This window comes from Ursus americanus, chromosome 5 (assembly GCF_024610735.1).
Source record: "Ursus americanus isolate L20-20 chromosome 5, mUrsAme1.1.p, whole genome shotgun sequence".
Taxonomy (NCBI): domain Eukaryota; kingdom Metazoa; phylum Chordata; class Mammalia; order Carnivora; family Ursidae; genus Ursus; species Ursus americanus.
The window spans coordinates 16,109,165-16,134,154 of record NC_142131.1 but is presented as its reverse complement, the minus strand read 5'-3'; the positions used below and the strand labels follow the sequence as shown (position 1 = coordinate 16,134,154).

The 24,990-nt window shown below is 35.6% G+C and overlaps 1 protein-coding gene across 8 annotated transcripts in view; it reads right to left on the bottom strand.

Annotated features, from left to right (window-relative positions):
* ARB2A (ARB2 cotranscriptional regulator A) overlaps positions 1–24,990 on the bottom strand; it is a 422,367-nt gene that overhangs the window by 79,163 nt on the left and 318,214 nt on the right. Inside the window, exon 12 of one of the 8 annotated variants that reach the window (XM_087861979.1) lies at positions 981–11,174. The exons of the other annotated variants lie outside the window; for them this stretch is intronic. Coding sequence (XP_087718105.1) covers positions 11,155–11,174 — 20 coding nt within the window. The 3' untranslated portion in view covers positions 981–11,154. Of the gene's footprint in view, positions 1–980; positions 11,175–24,990 lie in introns of those variants that run through there. 8 annotated transcript variants of the gene reach the window in all.

The following is a 24,990-nucleotide window of genomic DNA, read 5'->3' as shown; positions in this document are numbered from 1 at the left end:
GGCCTTAAAAGCCTACATTAAAAACGTGGCCAGAAAAAAACAGTTTGGTGATTCTTCAAAAAGTTAAACATAAAATTACTACATGACCCAGCAATTCTCCTAGGTATATAACCAAGAGAATTGAAAACAGGTATTCAAGGGGCGCCTGGGTGGCACAGCGGTTAAGCGTCTGCCTTCGGCTCAGGGTGTGATCCCGGCGTTCTGGGATCGAGCCCCACATCAGGCTCCTCTCCTCCGCTATGAGCCTGCTTCTTCCTCTCCCACTCCCCCTGCTTGTGTTCCCTCTCTCGCTGGCTGTCTCTATCTCTGTCGAATAAATAAATAAAATCTTTAAAAAAAAAAAAAAAAAAAGAAAACAGGTATTCAAACAAAAACTTGTACATGAATATTCATACTAACATTATCCATAATGCCTAAAAGTAGAAACAATTCAAATGTCCACTAATCGATGAATGGATAAGCAAAATGTGGTATATTCACACAAGAGAGTATTATAAGGCAATAAAAAGGAACGGAGAACTGATACATGCCACAGCATGGGTGAACCTTGAAAACATTATGCTAAATGCAAGAAGTCAGACATGAGAAGATATACACTGCATGACTGTACTTATATGAAATGACCAGAATAGGCAAATGTACAGGGACAAAAGCAGACTAGTGGTTGCCAGGGGCTGGGGGGAAAGTAAAACTGACAGTGCCTGCCCAGAGGGTACAGTGTTTCTTTTTGGAGTGATGAATATTTTCTGGAATTAGATAGTGGTGATGGTTGCACAAAATTGTGAATGTACTGTAGGTCACTGAATTGTAGACTTTAAAATTGGTTACCATGGTAAATTACATATGTTATGTGAATTTTACTTCAATTTAAAAATATGGGTAGAATTCTTTTTCCTTTTGTTTATTACAATTCTGGTGAAGAAAGACATTAGTGAAACAAATTCCTACTGAAACTAAAAATTGGATATTACCATAGGTGCTTTTCTTTTTCTTTTTTTTTTAAGATTTTTTTTTTATTTCTTTATTTGACAGAGACAGCCAGCGAGAGAGGGAACGCAAGCAGGGGGAGTGGGAGAGGAAGAAGCAGGCTCATAGCGGAGGAGCCTGATGTGGGGCTCGATCCCAGAACGCCGGGATCACGCCCTGAGCCGAAGGCAGACGCTTAACGACTGCGCCACCCAGGCGCCCCCATAGGTGCTTTTCTTAAACTCATGAAATTTCTATGTACGTTTGATTAGGCTGTGTCTCACTGAAGTGGGAAATTATTCAATCATCTGGATAGTTAAGAATATTATTATAGGTATATATTTATAATTCTGGCAAAACAAGACAAGGACAAATGGGGGAATAAACTTACTGTGCTCAAAATTCATGGAAGCTAAGCAACTCTGCTTTTTTTAGGTAAGTGAACAAAATCTTACCAAAATGTAGAGATTTAATTTTCAAGAAATAAAGCATTTGTTTGTTTTATATTTGCCCTTTTTTTAAAGTTTTCTTTTTAAGTAATCTCTACACCCAATATGGGGCTCGAACTCATGACCCCAAGATTAAGAGTTGTATGCTCTACCGACTGAGCCAGCCAGGTGCCCCTATTTTTACCCTTCCTGATGTGCAAAAGCGGTCAGTTTCTCTCTACCCACAGACACAATGCAAGATCTACTTGCTAAGATTTGAGAATCTGAAATGAAGTAAGTTTACTAAATATCCTAAAGTATCTAATTATATATCCATAGTGTAACTGCTATATCAAACTTGACTTTTAAATATATTTTATATTTATTATTTTTAATTTTAAAAAGTCATTAATTTTTAGCATTTATTCTTTTTTAATATAAGCATTTAAGGGTATAAATTTTTTTTTTGTTTAGCAATCCAGCTATACCATAAAGTTTCTGTATTTTCATGATGGTTCAATTCTAAGTATTTCCTAGATTTATTCTTTAATCTTTAAGTTATTTGGAGAACTTTTTCTTCAATATTTTCTCCACTCTTTTATTCCCTCCCCAACTTTTATTGTAAAAAAAAACAAACAAAAAACCTAGAAAAGTTGCAATAGTACAATGATTGTCCATATACTCTTCCATCAGATTGAATAATTGTTACCATTTTTGCCACATGTGCTTCACTGCTTTTATGTACATTATTTTTCTGAACCATTTGAGAGTTAGCTGCAAACCAAGTAATTTATTTAACCACCACACCTCAAGTATTTGTGTTTTCTGTCAAAGTCACAAGAGTTGTATTGGGATACATTCTTCCTTATAGTCATCAACCTTCCTAAAAGTTAGAAAAAGCATTATAATAATTACTTGGCTTTTATGTAAAATTTCTCACTATTCTATAAGCATTATAAGGGCAATGGGCCTTATAGTTCTTTGGTGTGATAACATTCTCATTTTTGACTTTGAGATATTTTTCTCTCTTAAATGATCCTCCGCATCTTCCGATTCCCATCTTCCCCCCTTTTCGAACCTCATCTTCCATAGACACGCCACACATACTCATGCATCCACTCTGCTAGCCCTGGAATAATACTTAGAGCCCTGATATGTGTCACCCACATCTGCGTACTTATTTTCTGCTCTAATTTAAGTTTTAGTTGCATGACATACTGCCTCACTGAGCTCCTAAGCTCCTTTAGGATAGGGTTCAGGCCTTTTTAATCCCATGGTCAGCGGGTACTAAAATTCTTTCTCAACTTAACTGAAATCTTCATAGCATGATACTTGTTGAAGGAATGTAAGTGAATTGAAGATTATATACATTTACTTTTATTGTGTTATATGTGATAACGTGCCATAAACTCACACAAATTAATTATAGTTATACAAATTAACATTATAGTCTGCTTGACAATTTATTTTTGTTTCACTGAAATTTCAAACCTCATATTCTCCACGTGAAAGTTTTCATGTTGAAAGAGTTCTTACAGATTGTCTAATTCAGTCATGTATCCCCAATCTTACAAGTTTTCAGGTAAAGAGATCTATAGAAGTTAAAGGACTGACCTAACATTATAAAACTTTAAAAAGGCAAAACCAAAAATAGAATCAAGCGAGTTAACACACCTCAAGTGCTGAGACCAGGGCCTGTTGGCCTAAGAAAGGCTTAAGGAATACTATTAACCACCAGGCAAGGTTTTTGGAGGCCTCATTCAGTGCATTTTCCACTAAAATACATTACTTCAGAATTCTACAGTAAAATAATGAAGACAACCATTTGGGGAGCATGATATATACATTCTTTTGTGAGCATGAGATACATGATAGAAAATCAGGCAGAGGTTGTCATCAGAATAGGCTCTGACTATTCTTCCCATATGGAGGTCGCAAACTGGCTACCTGTGGGCCTGAGTTGGATGGCAGTTACTTTGTTCAACCTGTATAATAGTTTTAAAACTTAAGTGAGTTGCAATGCTTAAAACTAGACAGATTTCAAATAAATGTACAGATATCTGGCTTCTTTGAGAAAACTGGAAAATCTGACAATGCTGTGCTTGCATTCCCACAGTTGGGGTTTGAATTTGTAACTCTTTTCCTTAGCTAAGGCCTTAATGATGATTAATGCATAGAATGTTAACTTTGAATCATGTAATAAGAACTACATTAGTCAGGAAATACTAAGTGATATTTGCTTGCTATCTATAATTGCTAGCTATACCTAAGTAGCTATTTTCTACAGTAGGAAAATGAATTGTTATAATAAGGATAAAAACAAAGGTGATTGTTTTTAAGGGGTTAATTATAATTTAATCAGAAAATTCATTTGAAGAGAAGAGCTCAGTCTCTGGACTTCAGTTACCTAAAATGCTACTGTATTTTTCTTTTATGGGAAATCCTGGTCCAATAACCTTGATTTATGTGTTAAATAAAAACAAACGACACAATTATATTTGGAACCATTTTTCCCCCCTAATGTAGACATAGCCCTTAAGATCTGAAACTATTTTAGTTAGCCTGCTTTTGACCGGAACTAATCAGCTATAAGAAAAAAATTAAAAATAAAAATAGGTTACAACACATTAAATATCCTCTCTCTGACACCTTACACTTTTTGGTGCTAAAACATATGCTCTGCCACCTGCAGATAAAAGTCACACACTGAGAGTGTATATTCTGACAAGAATTACTAGTTTCAAGCATGCCTAGTGATTTTGGACAGTAGCACTTAAGAAACCTTCAATCTGGCAGTTTTATCACTGCACATTTTCTAAAGCATTCCTACAGTCTAAAGTTGTACAAGTGTTGGGATCTGACCTTTGGGAGAAAACAAAATAAAATGAAACAAAAAGGATTCCAGGGTAGCATTTTGATCCAACTTGCTCTATTTTTTTTTTTTTTGGTTTGATACATACTTCCTCCCCTCCCCCATTTATTTTACACTTCAATGGCAAGGGTGACTTGGGTTTTTGTATTTTCTGACAGGGTAAAACTCTATTGAAAGACCAAGACAACTTCCATTCCTAGGCATACTGGAAAAAAATCTGTCATAGGAGTTAAAAATTATTGTTGCTCCATAAGGAATTTATGTTCTTATTTTTATATTTCCTTCATCCTTGCTTTACTTTTCTCTTTTACCTTATTCTTATTTATATATTGACTGTTTCACCTTGTTCCAAAAAGGATTTGTGGCTTACAAAAAAGAACCCAGGCTGGCAAATCTCGAATACAGCTATGAAAGTCAACAGAATCGTCAAGTACAACCATCTCAGCACTCCAGAAATCAACCAAAGGCAAACCACAAATTGAGAAGTGTTTATTCATGAAAAACTGCTGAACTACAGGTCAGAACAGTGACAATCTGTGGCAGGCAGCTTGGAATGGAGAGTAGTGCTTCCAGGGTGGGACTGGCTGTGAAAGCCCACAGCTTCGCTGCTAGAGTGCCCGACTTTGATTTGGAGTAGGAGAAAAGCTCCTGTGCAAAGGTATTATCAGCAAATAAAGCAAACTAACCACAAAAGCCTATGGCCCTACCAAACTGAAGTTGTGATCTCACTTGGGGTGAGCAACAGACCAATGGACTAGCTAGAAATCGGATAGGGAGATCCTGGAAGTGAGAGAGCCATCGAGAGATTAGATGAATCCCTGGCACATCCCTCCTTTCTGCAAGGCTGAGTGCTGGCACAGAAGTCCTAGGAAAGCCTAGTCAAAAATAAAAGCTGGGGGAAGACTTGAAAACTGCATGAACTTTGAATACACTCTGTAACTCACACACACAAATATCCACAGAGCCTTATGGCTTGGGATGATTGAGCAAAAACTCTGACTATTAATCTATGCAGCAAAGGGTTGATCGCCAAAAAGCAAGTCTAGGGGCCCCTGGGTGGCTCAGTCATTAAGCGTCTACCTTCAGCCCAGGGCTTGATCATAGGGTCCTGTGATCGAGCCCCACATCGGGCTCCCTGCTCTGCTGGGAGCCTGCTTCTTCTTCTCCCACTCCCCCTGCTTGTGTTCCCTCTCTCGCTGGCTGTCTCTCTCTCTGTCAAATAAATAAATAAAATCTTAAAAAAAGATAAAAAGCAAGTCTAATATAAAACAAAAATAAGAATTAAAAAAACCCAGATATCAGCATGTATATACTGAATGGAAGACAAATTCTGCAGATTAAGTTCAGACAAGTTTCTACTACAAATAAAACAAAATGAAACAAAAACAAATGAACAAACAAAAAAATAGCAGTAACAATAATCCTTGAAAAAAAAAACTACAATTTTTCTTACCACATAGTACATAGCACAGGAGGTTATAGCTAGTGTAGCAAAGGAAGAAAAGAAATTAATGGCATGAATACTGGAAAAGAAGATGTAGGCTGTCTTTATTCATGGATAATATGCTCCTGTATTAGAAAATTCTAGGGGTGCCTGGGGTGGCTCAGTTGGTTAAGCATCTAACTCTTCATCTCAGCTCAGGTCTCAGGGTCCTGAGTTCGAGCCCTGTGTTGGGCTCCAAAAAAAAATTCCAGAACCAATAAACAAGTTTTATCTAGGTTGAAGAATACAAAATCAATATGCAAAAGTCAATTTTAATTCTTACACTAGCAATAAATAACTTGAAAATGGAATTTAGAATTCCATTCACAATATCACCAAAAAGATTAAAAAGTTAAGAATATATTTAACAAAAGAAGGACAAGAAAACTAAAAAAAAATTGCTGAGAGAATTTACAGATGATATAAATAAAGAACAATGTTGTAATTTCAAAATTTATGATAAAGCTACAGCATTCAAAATAGCACAGTACTAGTGTAAAAATAGATATGTAGATCAATGGAACAGAATATAAAGTTTATTAATAAATCCTTACTTTATGTTCAGTTGATTTTTGAGAAAGGTCCAAGGCATTTCAAAGGGGAGAATGTTTTCAACAAGCGCTCTTGGGAAAATTAGATATCCACAGGCCAAAAAATGAACTTAGATCCTTACCACATATCATACATAAAAGTGAACTCAAAACGAATCATACCTAAATGTAAGAGCTAAAACTATAAATTTAAACAACAAAACATAGTAGATAAAGTTTATGATCTAGGGTTTGGTAAAGACTTCTTAGCTATGATACCAAAAATACAACTCGTAAAAAAATAATAAATTGAACTTCCTAGATTTTGAACTCATAAACACTTCTGCACTTCAAAAGATACCATAAAGAAAAAAAAAAAAGCAAGCCACAGCCTGGGATAAAATATTCATAAATCACATACCTGATAAGGGACTTGTATCTAGCATATATAAAGAACTCCTTCAACCCAGTAATAAGACAAAAGATTAAAAAATAGGCAAAACAAATACAGACATTTCACCAAAGAAGATATACATATGGCTAATAAACACATGAGAACATACTTAATATCAAGTAGTCATTAGGGAAATAAAAATTAAAACCAAAATGAAGTAACATCACAAACCTACTAGAATGGCTATAATCAAAAGCACTGATTTACTAAGAGCTGATGTGGATGTGGAAAAACTGGAACTCTTATACTTTGCTTGTGTGAATGTAAAATAGTGTGCCCACTTTGAAAAAGTTCCACGGTTCATTGAAAAGCTGAATATATTAACTTACAACATGACCTAATAATTCTACTCTTATTTATACACCCAAGATAAGTGAAAACTTATGTCTGGACTGATTCATATGTGAATGTTTGTAGTGGCATTACACATAACAGCTCCAAACTGAAAATAATTCAAATATCCGTCAACTGGTAAGTGGATAACACAACATAGCATAGCCACACAATGGAATACTGTTCAGCAGCAAAAAGGAATGGACTACTGATACATGCTATAATACGTCTGAGCCTCACAAACACTGTATGCAGAAGAAGCCAGACAGAAAAGATCACGTATTGTTTGATGCCATTTATAGGATATTTACAGAGAAGGCAAATACATGGAGACAGTAGACCACTGATTGTCTGGGACTGTGGATGGAAGCAGCAAATGGGCACAAATAAACTTTTTGGGGTGATGGAAGTATTCTAAAATTCAATTGTGGTGATTGTTGCACTACCGCAAATTAGCTAAAAATGATTCAACTGTATACTTAAAATGAAATTATTTTATAGTATGTAAACTGTACTTCACTAATGGTATTAAAAATAGACACAATATAAAATTATATGAAAGCACTCGAAGAAGTTAAGGCAAAAGCAAAAATGGATAAGAAAATAATGAATGGATGTGATTAGTCCTATTCAGTTGCTACAGACGGGATGCAAATTCAGGCTTAAGCTTCCAAATGGTGAAAGCTAAGAGGGGAATAAATGGGTATGTCAGTGGTTCCCAAACTTGGGAAACCACTGGGGATTACCTGGGGATCTTTGAAAAAGGCTGATGCCTGGATCCCACCCTAGATATTGTGACTGTACTGTAACAGAAGAGAGGCCTTGGTTCCTCAAGTAATGCTCTTGTGGAGCTAAGTTCGGGAACCACTGGAATAACATACTGTAAGACTTTCATTGACAATAAGATAAAAAGAAATAATTGCTTGGGGGAAATCAGAGTTCTGGAAAGGATTTCTCCTACAGGTCCTCCTAAGAGAGGACCTCATAAAACGTAATGAGTTAATGGCTCTAAATCAGCCACCCCCCAGCCCATGGTGGGTCCTCAATGGGTTACAGGGATGCAGAGACAGTGATTCTTCAGTCCTCAGGGCAGCCAAGGGACCAGGGGCAGCTGAAGAAGCTGTGCCTGAGCCCTCCAGCCTTGAGCAGTCTCCTCCATCCACACCAGAAGACTCAACAAGTATTATATTTTTGTAGCATGTGCCATAAAATAAAAAACATGTCATCTGAAAGACATCTATAGCAGCAGTAATGGGGACGTTTATTTATTTATTTTTTAAAGATTTTATTTATTTATTTGAGAGGGAAGAGAGAGAGAGAAAGAGAGAGAGAGGAGAGAGCATGAGCAGGGAGAGGGGCAGAGGGAGAAGCAGACTTCCTTCTGAGAGAGCCCAATGTGGGGCTCAATCCTAGGACCCCAAGATCATGACCTGAGCTGAAGTCAGACGCTTAACTAACTGAACCATGGAGGTGCCCCTGGGGACATTTATATAATAGTTTCTTTCAACAAGCTGATTACAAAATAGAGAAAATGATTCAATCAAAACATTTCTGCAAGGGACCCAAAATGTCTGGTTACCTGCTCTCTAGCTTCACTTATTCCATAGTTTATATACGGCTACAAAACTTACTGAACTCCTCCTTTTGGGTGGCCCTTAGGTTAATGAATTTAAGTTATTTATTAACAAGGCTACCTTTATTTACCATGAGGCCAAATTTACTAAAGGAGCTGGCCGTGCTGCCCAGCAAATGCCGCTCAATTCCTCAGAAATTGTGAAAGGCCCACAATGTTCACCTCTACAAGGCTCCTTCTTTACATGTAGTTTTTTAGCTTACTGTAAGCACAACATAAACTATACCATGTAATATGAGCATGTAGCATATTCATGTTATTTAGGAGGAATTGACCTTAGATTTAAAAAAAAAAAAAACACAAAACAGTTCATCTTTAGTCCAAACCTTCCCCTCCCACTCCATTTTAAGTTAATTCCACACAGAGTGACTGATTATAATGTGTGTCACTGGGGAGCAATAAGATTCTACCCTTCAGAATTTTTTCAAGGTATGGAATTTCAGGTAAAACTGCCGGTATAGAGGTTTAGAATATGGGGTATGGCTTATGGCTCCATATATTCTCCTGGTCACCTGCAACCCTTCCTCAGGAGAATATTCCTGGTGGAGTTTTCCCCGCAAATAAGACTTTGAGGAGATAGCCTTCATAAGTACATTAGTCAATCTTTATGGTTCTCTACCCCATTAGTCACATCACTACCCTAGAGTTACACCAACCCCAGACAGTAAAATCATCTTACATATTAATTTCCCATATGACCATCAGATTCTTGCATCAAGAGCTCCTGTTTTAAATCAAAAAGTTAGTTCTTGCCTACGTAACCACAATATCCCATTTAACTATAAAGAAATTCCATTCTTCCCCTAATGAATTTTTACTATCTATAAAAGTGAACCAAGAGGATTTTACTCTACTTATATGAATACTGCAGCCACTTTTGTTTACTCTGAAAATGAAAGAATGAAACTATAAGAATATACTTGTATTTCTAATATATATGTACAATCAAAAGAGGATTTCAGGGAAAAGTACAAATGTGAGCAAAAAGGAAAAGGCACTACATGAATGTTCAACACTTACGATAAAACTTCAGCAGAAACTAGAGCTTCCCATTTTTTAAAAAGTACCCGTAAGTCTCCTTATTAATTTAAACTTTATCACAAATACACAACTGCATTCTGCTGCAATCCCCTTAAGTCATCTTGTTAAATTTTGTCACAACATGTGTTCCTGTAGTTCTACACTTTTACCTTTGCACTTTGTAGTGTGGAGCAGAGCGATATAATTAACCACTGCTAGGTAGTGTTTATGTTAGTTCTCAAAAGGTTAAGAAGCTGATTATAGCTAAAATCAGCTTTGCCTAAGGCTTCAGGGGCTCTGGGTAATCAAACCAGACAAGCAGGGCACAGCGTCACCTAAAACAAACCAGTGGCACTTTCTTCTTTGCTCTGACCCTTTCCCCCCTTTTTATTAGGGGAACAACTCATGCTTTGTGCTTTTGCCAGATAATTTAGAAAGACTTGTTTCTAATAAATTTGGCATGCAATCTCATAAGATGTCCACCTGTTTAAAAGTAATGAGAGCAAGTACAGCAAATGTTGAAAAAAAATGCTGATAAAAAATGTTGATAGAAGAAACCCAAATTCGGAGAGATTGAGATGTTACACAGAAAATATTTTCCTAAAAGGCAGGTGACAACATGATCACGTATACATGATATTAAGGATGTCTCCTAGCTTTCGATAGACTGTCATCTTGGTTCTACAGAAAACCACACAATGGTTTATTTGCTTCCAAGAGAACTCAGAGAACTTTGTAAACCTGATAGATAACGCATTAGCATTTCTGAGAAACCATGGCTAACCCACTCTGCTGAGTTATTGCTCACTCTCCCTCCATCTCTACTCTTTGAAGTCAGGCAAGGTGAACTGTATAATGGACACATTTAAGGAGGGGGTTTCACATGGTGAGGAGAAGAGCAAATGACCCCTACTTCACAGACTCCATTTCCACACGGTTCTATATTTAAATGCAGTAAGACGAATTAGACAAATCCAAATCCTTGCTGCCTTTGAGCCTAAAGGGAACAAAAGCATGAAAGCTAAAGAGATATTAAAAAGGAGAAGGCAAGGCAAATTTAAATAAAAATCTAGAATCTCATTCTTAACAAAATTTGAGAATCATTATTACAACAATAGGTAACATTTGTTACATCCTTATCCTCTTACATTTGACTTTGAATTTTTGGTTCGAATTCTACATATTTATTACTTTGCTTGAAATACATAAACAAAATGAATGTAAACATCCTACAAATGAGTGATCAGGAGAAAATGAATTTTGCTAATGATTTATTCTGGGCAATAAAATAAAAACTTGTTATTTTAATTGATTAAGTCATAAAGAGTTCCTGGAGAAGTCAAATCTTGCTATTTGCACAGTCAGACAATTTCTGCTAATCCAGCAGTACTTAACAAATTCACATGTGGTTAGCTTGTCTTGCCATAGCTGTATATCACATTTCTGTGCTGCAAGCTGTGCAAAAAAAAATCAATATGCCAAGTTTAACAAAAGGACAGGAAACATGATGTTCTCCTATATTTTCAATGAACCTCAAATGACTCTGCTGTTCATACTCAGTACAATTTATGGCAGAGAAATGTATTCTTCAATGGAAAAAAACCTACAATGGAATGGATTATATAAATTCAGAGCTGAAGTTCCGCCTTATTCCATAATAATTTATTTAGAAGATTCTGACATTCTGCTTCAATGTGCACAGTACAATCAGCCATTCACGAGGCAGTTTTTTTAATAAAGACTAAAATATATTCTTTAGACCAAAGAAATATATACTATTTATGGTAATAGTTTGATATATGTATTTAATTTAGGTTTTGGAGACTTTCTTTGAATGTCTCCTTTCACATGTGAAACACAGGATGAGAGGGTATCTACTGAGCAAATGCTTTAAATTATAACACTAAGAAAAAAAATCCCAATGGATCCTGAGATACTGCATTGGTTAATTGATTCGAGATTTTTACATCTTCTTTTACTACTGCAGAAGTACATTATGTGTCAAAGGAGATTAGTATGAAAATGTTGAGAATGAAGTAGGAGTGGTCATGACCAATAGGTCAGCACAGAGCGGTGCCACTCCTGCCTTCCCAAGTCAGCGATGTGGAACTAAGTGTGGCAAAACAACCAGCAACTTGGACTTCAGCCAAGGGGTTCAGAACTATTGCCACAGTAGATTTTTTTTTTTTTTGTAAGAAGAGAATTGGCTTTAGCCATACACATAAAAAAAAAGCACCATATACATAAAAAAAAATAAGAAAGTTGAACAATCCACTAACAGAGAAATTCACATATGAAAAACTCTTTGGTAATTTCTCTTCATTCCGAAAGCAGCAGTAAATGAATTAATGGCACTTAGCTGGGGAAAGCATGTCAGTGATCAGTACTGAAGGTATAAACTGTTATAGAAAACACATTCAGAGAATTACACTCATTTCTAACTTCCTATTAATGTGTTATTTAGAAGACAATTTTCATTCATAGATATGTATACTATTTAAAAGAGCATAGGGATAAAGTTCCCAACCAGAAAATAACAATGTAATGATCCTAACTGTTAAATAACATTAATGTTGCTATAAATGATCATTTCTATACATAGTTGACCCTTGAACAACGTGGGGGTTAGTGCCATTCCCCTGCACAGCTGAAAATCTTCATTTAACTTTTCACTTCCCCAAACTTAACCAATAAGAGTCTACTGTTGACCGGAAGTCTTACTGGTAATATAAACAGTGACTGACACATATTTTGTATGTTAAATGTATTACATACTGTATCCTTACAATATAGTAAGCTAGAGAAAAGAAAATGTTACTAAGAAAATCATAAGGAAAAGAAAATATATTTATAGTAGCGTACTGTTTTTACGGAAAAAAATACACATATTATGTGCACCCATGCAGTTCAAATGCCTATTGTTCAAGACTCGATTGTAATTCGTATTCTTATTTCAAAACAGAGGATGTAACATGGCTCGAATAGTGATAAGAAGTTTTTGTATGGATATTCAGGAAACCCAGAATACCAGAGCTTGGGAAAAACATTATACCAAGGCATACAAATAAAAATTTAGTTGTGTATTAAAGTAGACTCTTTAAAGTCTGCAACCACAATTAATAGTCAAATATAACCCCCAGTTAGTTGTGTGGTCCTAGTATTCACATAATCTATTCTCAGGAAATGAAAGGGTTAACATTTTTGGAAAGCACTTAATTATTTTAACAACAAAGAATTGTAAGTGAGAAGTAAACATTTTACTTCTGGGGAGTAAAACTTCCTTAACATGTTACTGATTTTAGGTTTAAATGGCAATTCAAATTATTTTTCCACATTTTTCATCTTTGTAGATTTTATATTTTTTAGCTTTTTCTCATCTCTCTAAAGGCTCTTTGGGAGTACCTTTTGCCTTTTCATTAGAAAACATCTATGTGTCACCGAGATCTCCCTATCACTTTATTGCCAATAAATGAAACCTACAGATTCACTTCTTTTTTTTTTTTTTTTTTTTTTTAGATTTTATTTATTTATTCGACAGAGACAGCCAGCGAGAGAGGAAACACAAGCAGGGGGAGTGGGAGAGGAAGAAGCAGGGTCATAGCAGAGGAGCCTGATGTGGGGCTCGATCCCAAAACGCCGGGATCACGCCCTGAGCCGAAGGCAGACGCCCAACCGCTGTGCCACCCAGGCGCCCCTACAGATTCACTTCTGATATAAATGCCTGGTCTCTGCTCTTGAGGCAACATTGCCGGCTCTCTCTTGGATGCCTTTTTTATACATCCAATCATTTTTTAAAACTCAAACGGAGGGGTCTGCGTTCACGTTTCTTAGCACGACCTAATTTCTCCAGCGTCGCTGGTATCTTTACATCTTATTTGTCCACACAGGAGATTTTCCCATAATTTTTATACACCTCAAAATGTCGGAATCTTCACAAAATTATCCTGAGTTTTCTAGCATGGCTATTATCTACAGGGCAGAGCAAATTAGGTGCTGTAAGCTGAAACATGTGGTGTGTTTGAACTCTTAGCCTTCGAAGTGTGTATTTAATTTGGTCTGATTGAAGCCTCTAGAAGAGACTCTCAGAGCTAGAAAGGATCATGAAAATTATCTACCTAAGTAATGTTAAAACAATGTGAGATCCAGAGAAGTTCAACAGTTGGCTCAAAGCCACAAACTGGTTTGCGACTCTCATTCTCTACTCATACTGCGCTTTTTGTAGTGCACTTACTGTGCTCCTCAAAGCAGAATCGGGGGGAACCATCAATGTAGGAATGTAGGAAATATATTTCCTACACGTAAGATTTCTACCACTTTCAATAAACATATTCCTTCTGTTTCTATTGTTAAACTCTCAATGCACTTTTTCACCATATCTTAGTGACTCCTGGATCTCATTCTTACGGGTGCAAAGCCTGTCTTGGTCGCAACCTGCTGTGGCCACTTTATAACCTTGCAGAAGCTGCTTATCCTTCCTAAGGTAAATGGAACCTGTCGAAAAGTTCATCTATTATCTATCTCAAATAAAGTAAAATTTGAACTTCTAATTTTCCTGCCTGTTTTGTTCTCTTTCTTTAAGTAATGCAGATATAACATCCTTGGCTTCTATTTCTAGCACCCTAAAATTCCATTTGGGTTCCCACTCTTTAAAGCTCCCTTTCTCATTTTTCTTTTTTTTTGTAATATACTACAATAATTTTATTTATTTTTTTATAATAATTTTTTAAATTATGTTAGTCACCATACAGTACATCCCTGGTTTTTGATGTAAAGTTCCATGATTCATTAGTTGTGTATAACACCCAGTGCACCATGCAATACGTGCCCTCCTTACTACCCATCACCAGCCTATCCCATTCCCCCACCCCCTCCACTCTGAAGCCCTCAGTTTGTTTCTCATAGTCCATAGTCTCTCATGCTTCATTCCCCCTTCTGATTACCCCCCCTCATCCTTTATTCTCATTTTTCTTAAGCTCACATTTCTGAACATTTTAGAGTAGGTTCCTATCTCCCCCAACCTTCAACACTAGAAGAGAAGTGCATTATTTTGTTGTTTATCCTTACCTACTCAGGCCATCATGTCTTTTCCCTTTCAAGTCTTTTTAAGATACCTATTTATGAATCTTTCTTTGTAAAATACGTCTAATTACTGGACTGCAGTCAGCAGCCACATGCTATTGCCATCACTTACTTTTCAACTTCACTTCTTTACATCCTTTAATTTTAAAACATAGAAACTTAGGATTGAAATAGACATTAAAGATTACTTCATCTAGTCTCTTCCAAAGGTAAGAATTCCTTCTATCAAATTTGTGAAAAGTGGTCATCGAGCCCTTACCTGAATGCTTCAAAAGACAGAAAGCTCACTAGTTTATAATGCAGCCCAGTCCATGTCTGACACAACACAATCATTATACTGAGCATATTTAATTTCCATAATCCACAATCAAAGCCTTTGTCATAAAATATTCAGAACATCATTTATGAATTGGAGTTGAGAACAGCTAAATCATTAAAATTTCTGGGTTCCTTTAGTGCCATAACTTAAAGATCTGGATGCAACCTACTAGACTTTAAGAGCTGCGACTATTAAAAGAAAAACTAATGGGGTGCTTGGATGGCTGAGTTGGTTGAGCGTCCGACTCTTGATTTAGGCTGAGGTCATGATCTCAGGGTCGTGAGATCCAACCCTGCAAGGGGCTCTGAGCTCAGCAGCGGGGTGTCTGCTCAAGAGTCCCTCTCTCCCTATCCCTCTGTTCCTCCCCCTGCTCGCCCTTTCTAAATAAATAAATAAAATCTCAAAAAAAAAAAAAAACAAACAAACAAACCCAACAATCTTCAGCTGATGCTAGTTTTACAGTGCTCAAGAAATTGGCCTGTGTAATATTTTAGTAACTACTTTGAGTAGTTAGTACTTATGAGTATGGGGCAAGCTTGAACATTAAAGTTAATATTAATTAAAAATTAATTAAAATATTAATTTCCACATCGTGGGAAAACTGTATATCTGTGAAACTCTGTTTCTCTTACTAGAGAAAGCATGTGTTTCCAAAAATTACACTTCAGGAATTCTGATGGAAAACCAGTATCTTAGATTTCATTTCTTTTAATTTCAGTGATTTACAGTGCCAACTACCAGACTCACCCTTTAATTTTTCATTTTGTGATGCCTAACTAAAGTGGAAGGTGTATACACAATCTTACTTACATGTGGATATTAGACTTTTGAAATAAATATAGTGAAGAACATAGTGTGAACAGCGCCTAAGACCCTGTGGTAACAGGCATAATTTTGGGAAAAGTTGAATGAATGAATGAATGAATGAATGAGTGAATGAATAATAAATATGGTCTACTTTGCAATGGTAAAATCCTGAAATTAAGCTAATATGCCAATCCCCTGGACTGGTTTTACTTTGAGATTGGTTTAAAGAGCAGATTTTAGTTTGATAGGTTTGGAAAAGGGGAAGGCGGGAAGCAGGGGGTGGAACCTTGTGTGGCAGCTCTCTATAAGATGAACTGCTGCACGGGTGAAGCCGCTGGTTACGGTACTAGCTGGGAACTGTAAGTGTTACAGGCTTTGAAGTCAGTTCAGCTTTGATGTCCTCCTCTCATAGTTAATCGTAAGATAGTACGGAAGAGGGAAAAAATAAGACTTTCCAATACTGTCCTTGGTGTCATTGCTCAGGAAATCCTAGCACGAAAAAAGATTGGTGTCTGTGTGAACTCTAAGTGGCATCAGTCTGTTCTTTATTTCTAAACAGTTTTAAATTATTGATATGATACTTAATATTAATTTGGGAAAAATTGTTAGTTTGGGGCAAGCACAGGGATAAGCAAAAACACTCTTTTTTTTTTAAAGATTTTATTTATTTATTTCTCGGAGAGATAGAGAGAGAGAGAGCGCATAAGCACGGGGAGCAGCAGGCAAAGGGAGAAGCAGACTCCTCGCTGAGCAAGAAGCCCAATGCGGGGCTTGATTCCAGGGCCCTGGGATCATGACCTGAGCCGAACGCAGACGCTTAACCAACTGAGTCACCCAGCATCCCAAGCAAAAACATTCTTAAATTTGTGATTAGAACATGTGACTCAGTCCATAAGAACACATGTATTAATGATGATATGCGATTGTCACTATGCTAACTACTACTCAGATGGAATTACACACATGTGATTCCCAACCACGAGGAACTTATCATCTGATCACTGATAACCCTGCCTGGCAGGAATCTCAGACATCGTCTAGTCCAAGAGTGAAGCCCAGAGAAGCTGGTTTGTCTTAGAAACAAAAGATGAAACTACCAAGTACACACATCCATATACATAAATTAAATAAATGACAACCAACAGATAGCATGTAGAAATAGAGGGATATGAGTACCTTGTGAGTTCTTGACTAGAAGAAAAATTATGAGAATTTCATGTTGAGATAGAACATTGTTTACCTCATTTCATTCATTTGTATAATACTTTTATGCATTTTGCCATATACACAAAGTACTGTTACTATGAAAATATCTGGTATTTTCTTTACATCAACTCACTTTTTCTGTTTCTGTTTGCCTAGTCCTAAGCAGTCATTAAATGGGTTTCATGTGTTATTCATACTTTTTCTAATATATATTAGAATGAACAAGTAAACTACTAAAATAAAAAAAAAAAGGTATATCCGTGAACCATCAGAAGTATGCATATAAAACACTAAGATGGAGGACTCAAGGGAAAAATATATCCTAATTATTTCTTGAAGTACTTAAATGAGAACTATGATTTTTAAGTCTGCACATTCTTTCTTTTTCAATGTAATATGTTCAACTAGCCAACATACAGTACATTCTTTAAGTATTTAGATAGCCACGTGATCTGGGATAACCTGAATTTTAAATGTTCTTTTCTTTTCTTTGGGGTCATGTGGTTTAACGCCTCCCAGCATAAAACTTTAGTTATTGGAAACTTCCCTAGCCTACTTCACGGATAATAAATAACCTATAGTTTAATGAAATCTATAATTAAAAGTGATAGTAATGATAATCTAAGACCAAGATAGTGACAAAAAGTTGAAAGGAAAAACGATTCCTTTTCACTCTTCACAGTGCTTGCTGTCTTGAGCTGACTACTGCTTAAAAACAAAATAAAACAAAACAAAACACCCCACAAAACTTTCTAGTTTTTCTAAGTAGAATAAAACTATAGAAATTACAGAAATCTTACAGGCATGACTTTAATGGGAAAAGGAAAAGAATGATTAAAGTTCTATGGCATTCCTCCTGTTTATGTGTTGGTATCATGTAATGAGATGAGAAAAACTCCAAGGCCAGATACTAGAAGAGAGGGGTTAACTACACCTCATGAAAACAAAAGGTCATTCCTCTGTTCAATTCTTATCCTTTAAGCGCATTTGAGTTGACTGTAAACATAAACAAAAGCCACTGGTGGGCAATTAAATTTGAAGAAGTGGCCCATAAAAGGTAGAATATTCAGTATGTATTAGAGTCAGTTACACAACATCTGATTTAATAGTTAGATTTTAAGCGTTCCTCTCATAATACATGTTAAATGATCTCAACAAATCATATTCTGTAAGGCAGCAAAATGACAATTTCATATAGTCTAAGGCTGGGAGGACAAGAACATTAAAGCAAATTAATCTGTAAACCTCTACGTTAAAAGGTTGAAAATCTGCAGACATTTGTAACAAGAACTTTAAAATGAATCTGCCATTCCTAAAGTCATCTCACTAGACAGGAAAGAGGAACTTGGCATGTGACCAATAAATTATGAGAGAGCAACACCTCAGGGTCAGAGGGCACTGATGACTGCAACCAATCTCACCAGCTAGGGCAACAGATTAAGCCAGAGGATAGGATGCCCTACAACCTTAACCTGCTAATACCTTTACATTCTTCAGAATGACCTCTAGTCTGCCCTTTCCTATTCGTTGTTAGTTACACTAATTACAGCTTAACTGGTATTGTTGGTACCAGTTTTTCCCTCAAAAGACATGCACAGAAAGGTTATCTCTAATAGCTTGAAATAACTTCAGCCAAATTCTGTTGTGCACATTAGGAGCACTCACCTCCAGTTTTGAATGGGTCTTTTATAGACATCAAAGGAAAGACACTAAAAGCAATGTGTGTTTGTGGATTCTATAAAGCAGTTCATATAGGAAGCTATAAAAATAAGAACAGTAACTTCTCCTGTGACTAGAACTTTAAAATAGTTTAAAACACGGTAATTTATTTTGTATGTTTATTTTCAACATATAGGGCTGGTGATTTCAAATAGAAGGAGCTGGTTCTATCTTAACCATGCTAGTGAAGTAAAAATACTTAGCCCATGAAATCCCCTCAAAATTTATGGTTTTTACAAAAGGAATAATGAAATTTCTATCATGATCTTTTAGAACCGTTTTAATTCAACATTTACACTGATGTTAACCTAACATTATCTGGAATTGTGCATAGATTCCAAAGCCCAGTTACAAAGATTCAAATACCATCTGTGAAGCTGCAGTAAATTACCCTGTAACATTAATCTTTAAACCAGGCACTAAATCAGAACAGAAACATACCAAAGAGATTTAAGGCAAGAGAGTCATAACTGAATTATCGAGAATAATGTAAATAGTTTCACCTTATACATAAGAGTTGCAGGTTCTTAATATTACTGTTTTCACTTTGAATGAAATATATAAAATTACATCTAAATCCTAAAACTAAATTGGTAAGATCTAAGTGACACCCGTGATTTTGTACATACGAAAAGAACTGTGACAATGATGGCTGAATGGTGTTGTTAATCTAAGTGTGCTCTGAGATGAGAAATATGGTAACAAAATTTTGATTTTATAAAAATAGACACATTAGGAAGTGACTATTAACATTACAAAAATAAACTTTGTAGTTTTACAAAAGGAAATCTTTAAGCCAAACCTAGACTTCTTAATAGATGTCGATCAACAGAATTTTCACATAAATGTGTAAATGAAACTCTTTGGGAAAATGAAGAAAGATAATGAGAGTACTATGTGTCATCAAATCCAAGACACCATTGATTTTAAGATCTGCCATTATTCTACGTACCACTTCAAAAGAAAAAACATTCCCTATTAAGCCATACACAATGCTTTCTTACTATACTGACTGCAAGATATATTTGTACTTTAGGTAGTTAAAATCGTGTCTTATAATCAGTGAAATACAATATTTTATAATAAACTGACTTGTCTATCAATATACTTAATGAATATGTATGTGTGTGTGTGAGAACAATCTAACTTTGAAATCTAGTCACTAGGTAATATTAAATAAATTTTATTGTATATAAAGCATTGAGAGACATTGACCGTATATTTTCTATCTTCTCTGAAGACAAGTGGAGAAAGAGCAACTGATATATTGGTAACTTCGGTTTGCTTGGGTAACTTATTGATTAACTAATATTCTTACTTTTTTCCACCAAGGATTTAAGGCAGATGACAAGAAGCTGACATACAATAAAATAATTAGTGAAGTAAGAAACACAAAACCAGAACTAGGGAAAAGAACAAAAGCAAAGAGATTATAAGAACTCATATTATTTCAATTGGATATAAAAATAATTAATGAACAACAAAATAAGTCCTTGATTTTTATTTTTCACTTTAATTTAAAAAATAAGGCATAATATATTTATCTGAGAGTTAAGAAATAATTTTGCCATAAGTATGTAGGACCCTGCTAATCTCAAACAATTTCTATAAAACAGAGTATTATAGTCTTTCATTATGTGTTAAAAGATAGATACCAAGAGAGAAATTAAATACTGGGGAAAATAACCCCAAAATATCAGAAGCTCTTCCTTGAAAAGATTAATTTGATTGTAGCAATAGCTAAAGTAGGATTAATATGAAGAACTATAGACTAAGTCTGTGTATGTGCAAATGTTAAAACTATTCTATGGAGGGGCACCAAGGGGGCTCAGCTGGTTAAGTGTGACTCTTGGTTTCAGCTCAGGTCATGATCTCAGGTTGTGAGACTGAGCCCCTCGTAGGGCTCTGTGCTCAGTGCAGAGTCTGCTTGGGATTCTTTCCCTTTTGTTCTCCTTCCCTCTCTGCCCCTCCCCCAACTGGCACTCCCTGTCTCTTTCTCTATCCAATAAATAAATAAATAAAGTCTTAAAACAAAACAAAAAAACCCCAACCTGTTCTGTGGTATAGATGCTGCTATGCTATCCTAGGCTATAGGTGGGTAAATGAGTGGGGACCACCCACGACTTGAAGGTAGTAGCTGGAATGAATACTTCAGCAAGCAGGCCCTCCACATAGCGGGCCACAGGCTTCATGAAGTCATTGGTAAATGTGGCAAAAGGACCCAGGGCATTGAACATTCAGGTCTATTTCAAAATCACAAATGGGAAAACAATCTGCTGATGGATCAGTTCAAGTGTTTAAAATGTAGGATCTTCCCATATTTAGTTATCCTACATTTTCTCTTCTCTGTATCAGATGACATAAGTGTCTGTGACATGTACATTACATTTTCCAAGAAACTAGAGAAACTGACACAAGGACAACTGTGATGGACAGATCCCAAACCCTTCTTTGGGGAAGCTCTCCTCTTCAATTCACACAGTCTTTGGATCAAAAATTACAATGTCATGCTCAGCTCCAACCTCTTCAAGACATGGCTAGCTCAGGCTCAGCAATCCTAGCCAGTTCTACTATTCAATCTCTTTGGCTTCAGTGACTAGTTCACAGATCATCATAGTACCCAAGCAGGGCCAATAAGTTTTCACTAACATTCTTATTTGGATGCTAGAGCTTTTTTTCTGGTATAACGCTGAATAGAAGATGCTCCATGTGCTTTTATCTACCCTCCCTGTACTGGGTAAAGAAAGCCCTGTTTCAAGAAGGAAAGAATAAGGCCAATACGCAAAGAAAAGTAGAGAAGAAGATGGAGAGAGAGTCTTGATGGCAGACTTTGAGCCATTTCATGAATCAATAAATTACTTTTGTGTAAGCAATTTGAATTGGAGTTAGGTAACTTATAATGAAGAAAGTCTCTACTAACACAGGAATTTAAGAGGGTAGATTGTATTCTCTTTTTTTCAACTTCTAGAAAATGTGGGACTGATATTCATGTGTGCATATTTGAATTTATGTGTACATATCTGAATCTGTGAAATAAACATATGGTAAATTTTAACAGTGGCATTAAAAAAGTTAATATGTGTTTAAGGGCTAGAGGGGTCTCTAAAAAAGGTAGGCAATCCAAATTAATTCATATTCAGTTTTCTAATACATTAAAATAATGAAGAGAGGAGGGTAGTGGGACAGGAGAGGGAGTTTATTCTCCTGATTATGTTTTTCTAAGCACAATTAAAAGTAGCCTGCATTCGCTGAAAACACATGAGTTTTGTAATAGGGAAAAGTGGCACAGAAATGTACTGGGAAGCAAAGGAAAGCTAGCTGAAGATGGTTTTACTGTAGATAATTCCCCGAATAAACAATCCACTGATAAACAATTGAGAACTAGGTGCAACTATTCTTCTTGGGTTAGAAGGCTGTAGGATTGGACAATACATGCCTTTCCGGAATGAATTTTCATACTGCTTACACTTCAACATGTAAACCATTTTAAAAACAGACTAGAAAATAACCGTCATCTGGCATTATGATTTGTGTGAGCTACATACCACCTCGAGTTGAGTTATAAACAACTCCAATAAATATATCTGTGTTCTCAGAATGATTACTTATCTTCCACTTTCTGAATATCCTTATTAAACTCCCACATAGCTAACTTTTAAAACCTTAAGTTACTAAGCTAGCTACTTCTAGCTATTCTCTGTTGGTGTTAAGGGTCTGAAAAGGCAATGATCAATGGAATGTACCAAACATGAGTCTGCCACCTTAAGCAGACTTCTCAAAATTATTCACTTAACAACTATTTCATCATACACACTTTGGGGATTTTCAGAGGTAATATATATTCATAAGAAGAAGATGTATCAATACTGCATTCTAATAGAAATCTGGCTTGTCTTCAAAACAAAATTTGTCTGCTGAAATAACTTACGCTAAAAAGTGTCACTTGGTATTTAAAGACAAAGCATGGATGTCAAGACACAATTATATATTGATGACTCTGAAACTGGTGAGTTTGCATGATTTGGGCAAAAAAACTTAGTTTTCGAATTCCATGTTGATACAAAGGACTCATTTTAGGTAGTTTTGTAAGAATTACTATATGAATGAAAACATTTCAATATTCATGGATGGAAGCAATATTAGATTTAAATAATAACTAAAGATCTATAGGGTTTTTTTTTAATTTTTTTTTATTATATTATGTTAGTCACCATACAGTACATCCCCGGTTTCCAATGTAAAGTTCGATGATTCATTAGTTGCGTATAACACCCAGTGCACCATGAAATATGTGCCCTCAAGATCTATAGGTTTATTTATTTATTTATTTTACAAAAAAGACCATTATGAAGCATTGCATTGTTTTTTATACCTTGCTAAGGAATTTTCAATGATTTTTATGAGAATTTTTTGGGGAAGTTCTAAGAATGACTCTATATGGGAGTACATCAATCATTTTATTTCATATGAGAATAAAGCACAGATGGATTAATTATTTATCTCAAGTAGATTGTTTGGTATGCAAACTTAGGTACCTATTCTATCTTCAGTATCATGGCAGACAGAGTATAACAGTGTTCCATGACAATCAACTGGGGTTCCTAATCAAATGTATTTTTGCAAACAAAGGAAACTAGGCTACTACTTAACACATTGTCTTTGGTGCCTGATGGTTTTTGTCAATAACCAAAATCTTCCCAGTGTTTATGATATTGTAATAAACTTAAAAGAAACAGCTTTTTATAAAAAACCTGGTGGAGGCAATTGACTCCAACTGAACAATAGACCAGTGGATCTGCTGATTATTAATTTCTGCAGATTTGCTGATCTGTAGTGCCAAGGCAAACCATCAGTAAGCTTTATGTTAGTACTAAATTATTCTAGTTCCCAGAAGAAAAGCCTTCAGAAGCCCAGATCTCAGCATTATGAGTTAGGCTATTTGTCATGAGTCATTATAAAAACCAGCCATATGAAGAATAAGTTTTTGTCTCACCTAACAACAACATCAACATAAATACTACAATTAAAGAAATTATTGATTGTGTTGTTCACTGTCTCCTTAAGAATGATATCTAAATCTTTAAATTTAATGTTAAGAAAATATTTATCCTGGGAAAGATATTCCATGCTCATGGATTGGAAGAACAAATATTGTTAAAATGTCCATAGTACCCAGAGTGATCTATAAATTTAATGCAATCCCTTTCAAAATACCAACAACATTTTTCACAGAATTAGAACAAACAATCCCAAAATTTATATGGAACCATGAAGACTTAAATAGCCAAAGAAATCCTGAAAAAGAAGAATAACACTGGAGGTATCACAATTCCATAATTTGGGCTATACCACAAAACTGTAGAAATCAAAACAGTATGGTACTAGCACAAAAAGAGACACATAGATCAAAAGAACAGTATAGAAAGTTCAGAAACAAACCCATGATTCTATGGTCAATTAATCTTCGACTGAGAAGGCAAGAACATGCAATGGGAAAACGTCTCTTCATCAAATAGTGTTGGGAAAACTGACAGATACAAGCAAAACAATGGAACTGGACCAAATTCTTTCACCATACACGAAAATTAACTCAAAATGGATTAAAGACCTAAATGTGAGACCTGAAACCATAAAAATCCTAGAAGAGAACACAGGCAGTAATTTCTCTGACATCGGCCATAGCAACACCTTTCTAGATATGTCCGAGTTAAGGGAAACAAAGGAAAAAATAAACTATTGGGACTTCATCAAAATAAAAAGCTTCTGCACAGCAAAGGAAACAATTAACAAAACTAAAAGACAACACACTATGAAACTTGACATCAACCACAAGAAAACATTTGGAAAGACCACAAATACATGGGGGTTAAAGAACATTCTACTAAATAATGAATGGGTCAACCAGGAAATTAAAGGAGAAAAAAAATACTTTGAAAGAAATGAAAATGAAAACATGATGGTCCAAAACCTTTGGGATGCAGAAAAAAACGGTCCTAGGAGGGAAGTATATAGCAATACAGGCCTACTACAAGAAGCAAGAAAAATCTCAACTATAAAACCTAATGTTACACCTAAAGGAGCTAGAAAAAGAACAACAAATGTAGCCTAAAGCCCGCAGAAGAAGGGAAATGATAAAGATTA